Raw genomic sequence first — 8,214 nt, forward strand, 5'->3', positions numbered from 1 at the left:
TTTGCATATTTGTCACACTTAAATGATCATCCTACAAATTTTAATAATGCACAAAAATAACCTGAGTAAATATAAAATGCAGTTTATAAATTATGATTTCATTTATTAAGGGAAAAAAGCTTTCCAAACCTGCCAGGCCCTATGTGAAAAATATAATTGCTCTCTAAACATAACTGGTTGTGTCACCCTTGGCATTTATGATACCTAGCAAAGTCTTTCAGATTGCTGTGGAGGAATTTTGGCCCATTCTTCTTTGCAGAATTGTTTTAATTCAGCCACATTAGAGGGTTTTCAAGCGTGAATGACCAGTTTAAGGTCATGCCACAGCATCCCAATCGGATAAAAGTCTGGACTTTGATTAGGCCACTCCAAAAAGAAATGGAGTTGCTGGTGTGTTTCAAATCCTCATCCTGCTGCATAATCCAAATATGCTTGAGGTCACAAATTGATGGCCGGACATTTTTCTGCAGGATTTTTGGTAGAGGACAGAATTTATGGCTCCATCAATTATGTCAAGTCATCCAGGTCCTGAAGCTCTGTCTCTTCGTTACTGTTGAATCATGAACACTTGACCTTAACTGAGGCAAGTGAGGTCTGCAGTTCATTAGATGTTGTTTTGGGTTCTTTTATGAACTCCTGGATGTTGTGCATTCTTAAAGTAATTTAGGTAGGCCAGCCATTTCTGGGAAAGTTCACCACTGTTTCAAATGTTCTCCACTTGTGGATAATGGCTCTCACCATGGTTTGTTGAAGTCCCAAAGCCTTATAAATGACTTTGACATATATCAGTCTGCAAAAGGATTACAATTACTTTGTTTCTTATCTGCTCTTGTATTTCTTTAGATCACGGCATGATGTGTTGCTTTTTCAGATCTTTTAGCATGCTTCACTTTCAGACAGCTTCTATTTAAGTGATTTCTTGATTCAACAGGTCTGGCAGAAATCAGGCCTGGTTGTGGCAAGTGAAATTTAACTCCACTTTCTAAAAAATGTGGCTACTCACAGTGCATTCACAATTTAGCAAGGAGAACCAATTATTTTTTCACATAGGGCCAGACAGGTTTGGACAATTGTTTTCCCTTAATAAAATCATCATTAAAAACCTGCATTTTGTATTGTTGTGTAATAACTACAATTGTTTGATGATCTAAATCATTTAATGTGACAAATATGCAAAAAATCATTGCAAATACTTTTTCACAACACTGTAATTATCAGATCCTATGGTTAAATTGACAAAGCCATGATATAAACATAGAAAATACTTTGTAGACCCACTTCACAAAAGGACACTGTTATGGCCTTGTGGGAATAAGGAGGGAAATAAACTGTACTGGAGAATTAAAGCAGCTATACTGAATTTATAGAATGCATGAAGGTAAAAAAGCTTTAGAAGCACTTTAAGTCCCAATTGATTCAAATCTACCGTTAAGAAAGTGGAATTCCTTAAACTAGATTAACATGTCAAGGTTAGGCACTATTGGAAGCTGGGATGATATTTATTTTTGAATCTAATATGACTTGTTTAGTTAGGTCCACTATAAAGCTAATGTTTTATGTACTTCATATTTTACAATGAAAATACAAAACATAAAAAGGAGCATAGTTTGTCACATGTAATTACCTAGTTTGGCCATTTTCATTTTTGGTATAAATTGAAAAATACAAAAATAACCCAGCACAGAAGACCTAATTACAATATGGTACTTGAATTTCAACTAAATTTAATGTCTTGTTGCATACACTTGCAAATATATGTGAAATCATATACCAAGGCACTCTAAACTGTCAGGGAATGAGAAGATCGCTGCGGCAATGGAATCTGCACATGCATAGAATCCTGGCAAAACATACAGGCAGGCGGGTACTAGGACCCAGGCGCGCCTGTCACCAATGACGGCGCCGGGCAAGCACTAGGACCCAGGAGCACCTGTCAGGAGTCGGGTGGGCTATTTAAACCTCTTGCAATGCTCATTGCCCTATGGTCTTATCTGTGTTCCTGAGAGTAGATTGTTTGTTGCCGACCCTGCCTGACCCTGATTTGCTGTCTGTCTCCTGTCCTGATCCCTGGCTTTGTCTGACCATTCTCCTGCTTAACCCCGCACGTTCTGACCTCCTGTTGACAAACCCGGCTTGTGACCTGTTTATCCTTCTGCCTGCTGATTCTGTACTACACTGCCACCACTGTTACCGACCTGGCCTGCCCGATGCTGCTCTAGTTACCTCCTCACATGAGACTCTTATCCGCTATACACCTTCTACAGTGCCTCTACCACAGCTGGGTGAACCCAGGGACCGCAACCTAGTCTCGGCCTACTCCAAGTCCATCCCCACCATCAGGGGCCCTGGTGAACAAGCAGGTCGGAGCTTAGATTCCGCATCTTGGGGGATTCCGGTCTGTGGAGTGCTAGAGGCTAGTGCGGTTGGATTCCTGACAAACTATGCACCCAAACTGACACACTATATTGACAAAAGTAGGGTTCAGTATAGAGTTGACCCACCCTTTGCAGCTATAACAGCTTCAACTCTTCTGGGAAAGCTGTCCACAAGGTTTAGGAGTGTGTCTATGGAAATGTTTGACCATTCTTCCAGAAGCACATTTGTGAGGTCAGGCTCGCAGTCTCCACTTTAATTCATCTCAAAGGTTTTCTATCAGGTTGAGGTCAGGGCTCGTGCATGCCAGTCAAGTTCTTTCATTCCAAACTTGCTCGCCCTTGTCTTTATGGACCTTGCTTTGTGCACTGGTGCGCAGTCATGTTGGAACAGGAAGGGGCAATCCTCAAACTGTTCCTGCAAAGTTGGGAACATGGAATTGTCCAAAATGTCTTGTTGTGTTGACACCTTAAGAGTTCCCTTCATTGGAACTAAGGCCAAGCCGAACCCCTGAAAAACAACCCCACAGCAGAATCCCCCCTCCACCAAACTTTTTGCTTGGCACAATGCAGTCAGGCAAGTACCATTCTCCTGGCAACCGCCAAACCCAGACACATCCATTTGCTAGACAGAGAAACATGATTTGTCACTCCAGAGAACACGTTTCCACTGCTCTAGAGTCCAGTGGCGGTGTGCTTTACACCTCTGCATCCGATGCTTTGCATTGCAGTTGGTGATGTAAGGCTTGGATGCAGCTGCTCGGTCATGGAAATCCATTCCATGGAGCTCCCTATGCAAAGTTGTTGTGCTAATCTGAAGGCCACACAAAGTTTGGAGGTCTTTAGATTTTGACTCTGCAGACAGTTGGCGACTTCAGTGCACTGTGCGCTTCAACATATGCCGACTCTGTTCTTACCTTGGAAATATTAATACTACACTATATGAGAATCCTTTTGGCTCCTGTGGTTGAGCAACCTTCCCCAGATCTAAAGAGGCACACACCACTGGTACTGTGAGGATGCTGGATTAACCCTTAAGCTGTCCTACTACCCCTGCACCCAGATGTGACAGAATTGTAATCAATGCCTGTATACATCAAAGTTCTGGTGAGTGTGCACCCATAAGAAGTGGTGGATGATTTTAAAGACACATGCACCATTGCACTTTTGGCACAGGATTTTATCATTTGAAGAAAGATTCCTTTTGAATTCTCATTTATTTATACCCTTTGAACACATATGATTATGGACTTTTTATCTCCACTTATTGCACAGATTGCACAATAGCACTTTAATATCAGATTGTGTATGCAATATTAACCATTTTACTTGAATTATCATATTTGATTGATACCATATGGAGATTATAGACGTATTTATTGCACAATTTTGAACAAATAGCACTTTATATTTATTGTGCACTTTCTATATACATATATATAGATAATTACATAATTTGTGCACTTTTTAGATTTGTGATCTCATATTGACCAGTGGTCCCAAATAATAACTACTGCAGTAGGGAACAGACACAAAAACATACATTCCGCATCTTTCCATCCTGTTTATTTGGCACATATGAAGATATGTTGTGTTATATGGAAAATTTAGAAGTTACTCTCAGGAATGGACTCGCCAATGGTGGTGGGACTCACCTGCCTTGTGGGCTGCAGTACCTGGGCTAGCCAGCGGGTGCTCTCAGCAACCAGAATCTCACTCCTGTAATCAGCCATCACCTGAGGCTGATTGCAGGAGGTGTATAAGGAATGGCCAGACCTGCAGTCAGTGCCTTGTTGTATTGTTTCGCTTGGCCCCGATATCCTGATCCTGCTTGCTTCTATCCTGATTCTGCACGAACTCTGTCTGTACTGACCTCGGCTAGTCCTGACAACTCTCCCGCCTGCTCCTAGTACCGTTTGCCACCGACCCGGCCTGCCCGACTATGTTTAGTGTTGTATGTATGGCTGTTTGTTGGAGGTTTGGTTTGTTGCACTGTGTTATGTTTTGCACTGCGTTTATGAATTGTTAGTCTTTAATAAACTGTATTGTTTATACTATACCGGAAGCCTGCGTTTCCCTGTGTCAGTCCACACATTTCTGGTCATACCCATATTCCTGACAGTTACACTGAATATACTGAAAGCTTTAGATTTTGAGTTTTTCATTAAATATAGCTGTATACTTACTGTGACTGGGCACCCCCAATGCCTAAAGCCTCATCTCTATATCTGAAGAGTGAAAAGACTGCTAGCCTGAAAAGATTTGGAGTAAGAGTGCTATCACTACTCTGCTGATCCCGGTTTTCTTTGATGAAGGCTCTGAAATGAGCAAAGTCCATCCTCTACCAAGATGGCCACCTCCACAAAGGGACATGGTGCATTACAAGGCATAGTAAGTCAGCAATAGGTGAATGATCAGTGGCATTGAGACCGCAGATGAAACAAATGGCTTGTCATTTGCCCTCTGTATGCCTTTTTTAATACTGCTTTATACAGTGTTTGCATTTTAAGACCCCATTTATTCCATTTGTAAAGACATGTTCCAAGCAACCAGTAGAAGGTGCCATGAGTCTGCCTTTTCAGTTAACAAACGAGACCAAGGGACATGTGCAGTATGAAGCAGAAATTTTGGGGAGAAAGGACGCATGGCTTAGCAAAGGGCTGTACATTGACAATCGCTGGATTGGAGCTAAAGGTAAGTATATTTCCTAGTGGGAAGCACATAGAGAAATTAGAGAAATAAAGGACAATTGCAAAAAGGTACAATTAATCTGTAAGGTAATTTTCTAAACAACAAATTGTGAAATTGATCCAAATGCCCTGTGTAAAATAAGTGTTCATCCTATGTACTCTGTTGCTTCTGACCGGGACTATAACAAACACATCACTTACAGGAACACTGAATTTAAAATGTGTTACTATGGTTTTGTATATTTAATATTTTTTTTCTTTATTAATATGGGTAAAGTTTTAGTTTTGCTTCCCTTATGGAAGGACTGGCATCAGGGATTATCTTGTTTTATGAATGAGGGATACACTTTTAGTTTAAAGTGGAAAATCACTTTAATATGGATGCAATTCCTTGCTGTTGTTGCTTAATTTTTCTAACACTTTTTTTTTTTTTTTTTTTATCTAGCCAAAAAAGGTAAAGGACCCTCTCATAAAGAAAAACAACACATATGCTTCAGCAACAGCCAACTACCCACCCATAGCCCGAGACCCCGGTTTGGCAACCATTGCTAAAAGTGCAACCATAGAACCAAAAGATATTGAACCAAAACCAAAACCTGCAGAACCCAAGAAAACATTCAACAGTGTGAGCAAAATTGATCGGCTATCAAGAATAGCTTTTCCTCTCCTATTTGGGACATTTAACTTAGTCTATTGGGCAACATATTTAAATCGGGAACCAGCAATCAAACCATCAGCACCACCTCAATAACCCATCAACTCATATATCCATGTTCTGTCTTTTGCACTGGGAATTGCTTCCAGTATTTAAAACGGAAAATTCCTATTTGCCATATTACCTCTGTCTTAAGGAATTTGAAGGTTTGCTTATGAAACATAGTTTTAAAAGAGAAAAAAAAATAGAAGGCCACTGCTTGATGCCACGGTACAAATATGTTGTTTGTCTAATACAAGAGGTATCTGTGAATCCTGAACTGGACATGTGAAACTAGACAAGAGTTTAATTAGTAGCATGTCGTTGAATTACCTAGCAGATAGAGATGTGCCCTGTTCACCATATTTAAAATTTATAGTTTGCAGGGATATATGTTATATATTTAAAATATGACAGTAATATACTGTAAATACAGGAACTCCATGTAGTAAACACTACAGTATGAGTAGTAAGTAAAGTTTAAATTCAATGCAAATGTTTGTTGTACACTAGTAAAAAAATGGTGGTTGGCTTTCTGCCTTTCAGTTACTGTTGAACTTCTTTAGTTCTTATATTCAGTCATTTATCAGGTAACATGGCATGAGGCCAAATATGGATTAGAGAGGTCTAAAAGTGGTTGAAGTGCTGACACACGGTCATCAAGTCTTGCCATATGTTTATAATAATGCTTGATGTTTTTTAATGCTTCAATACCCATAATCACACACGACTTTAAAAAGCAAAAATGTATATTCAACAGAAGCATTCCCTTTGCAAAACAATTCATTTACCACCTGCCTCTTTTAGAGATATGATTAGTATGTTAAACAGGTATATTGGAATTCATTGCCTTTGCCGCTGATTCTAAAAATGACACTGCTAGTGTTCGTGTAATAAGACATGCGTCGATGTAGCCCAGTTAGTTTGCTCTTGCTTCAAACATGCAGTCATATGCTATAGAATTTCCTTTTTTTTTTTTTTTTTTAATTCTTTGCATATAATTGAACTTTTGAAGCAAACACAAAAGTTTAGTGACTTACTAAATTAATAAAAAAAAAAACATTTAGTAAATCACCTGTATAAGATTTAAAGTTATCCAGACCAGGCAGTTTGTTTTCTGTTTAAACAGTTCTTCAGGTTAAGGAAGTAGGGGTTCCTTTTTCTTTTTCCAACCTATTGTCTACATAATTTTTGCAGGTCTGGCAAACCTTAAATAATTACTAAAGCTGCATGATCCTTAATTATTTATCTTTGCTGAGCAATACAGCATTGCAAATGGGAAGTAAGTCTTGTGTTTTTTTTCCTTCTTTGACCATGTGAAAAAAAGAGGCTATTTAAATTATCTCTGTATTGAATATTAATGAAATTATGCAGCTAAGTAGAACTTAGACAGTGGTTTTATATGCAATATTCAATATGGCAGATAGACTAGTTATTAATTTAATTCTCTATTATATAGATTAATTAAATAAAAAAATGTTACAGTGAATGTTTTACCTTTAGTACCTCATGAACAACTATTTTTTAACTTTATAAAGTACAGGCATATATACTGCCCACTGATATAACATTAAAGATTATTAGATTAAAGCTACTAGTGAAGAGAATCAAGCAGAATACAATTTGTAATGTAAAAAAAAGTGTTACTTATGTTGGTGGGTACAGCACCATTTTAAATTGTTAGGCCCCACTTTCTCTCCAGTACTGTTACCATTAATATTCTAATTTTTTACTTAAAGCTGCAAACTGCAATCCATTTACAGGAAGAATTGCCAATTAGGAAGGATGAAAGATGAAGTATTTAGTTATTTGTAACATACCCAACACTGATGTACATTTGTTATTTTTACTTTTATTTTATTTTTTTAGCATTTTCATCAAGTAAATTGGCATAGTTAAGTTAACTATGCTACATTATTTATGAACAGAAAATAAAACATCCATGCTCAGTTCCACATGACTTGTGGAGTAATTTGCAAACTGCTTGTCAAATATTCCTATATAGCAGATAATAAATTGCTATTAAGGAATGTGCTTTTAAGTCATAGTGTAGCTTATAATATAGAACTTCTAAAATTGAGTTACCTTTTTGTTAGTATATTAATTTATGCATTTATTATGCCAAGATTCTTTAGTTTTCAAAAGGTCTGACAGGCAGATTGTTGAACAGAAAAGGCTACAAGTTAGAAATTATTAAAAAGCTAAATGTACAACATGCAATAATAAACATGTAATAAATATGCTTTACAAATAATTTTCCAGATACTTAATTTTTTTGGTGGTAAGCCTACATATACATATGTGTGTTTACGCTGTACAAAACACATTCATTGAATAAAATAAACCTAAATTCTTCCAAAGCATATATATGCACGTAACACATTGTCTGAGATGTAGACCAGATTTGACTGTTTATTACACAATGGGGTTGATTCAAAAAACATAAGGCAATTCACTT

At 37.8% G+C, this 8,214-nt stretch overlaps 1 protein-coding gene across 1 annotated transcript in view; it reads left to right on the forward strand.

Annotated features, from left to right (window-relative positions):
- The window catches only part of GABRA1 (gamma-aminobutyric acid type A receptor subunit alpha1), a 185,187-nt gene extending 177,177 nt beyond the window's left edge, over window positions 1-8,010 (forward strand). Inside the window, exon 10 of the mRNA XM_089663299.1 lies at window positions 5,508-8,010. Within this exon, the coding sequence (XP_089519425.1) occupies window positions 5,508-5,813 (306 nt within the window). The 3' untranslated portion in view covers window positions 5,814-8,010. The remainder of the gene's footprint in view (window positions 1-5,507) is intronic.
- Window positions 8,011-8,214: the final 204 nt, after the last annotated feature.

Source organism: Staurois parvus, unplaced genomic scaffold (genome assembly GCF_062004578.1).
Source record: "Staurois parvus isolate SC_StPar_1 unplaced genomic scaffold, SC_StPar_1.0 ptg000006l, whole genome shotgun sequence".
Lineage (NCBI taxonomy): Eukaryota > Metazoa > Chordata > Amphibia > Anura > Ranidae > Staurois > Staurois parvus.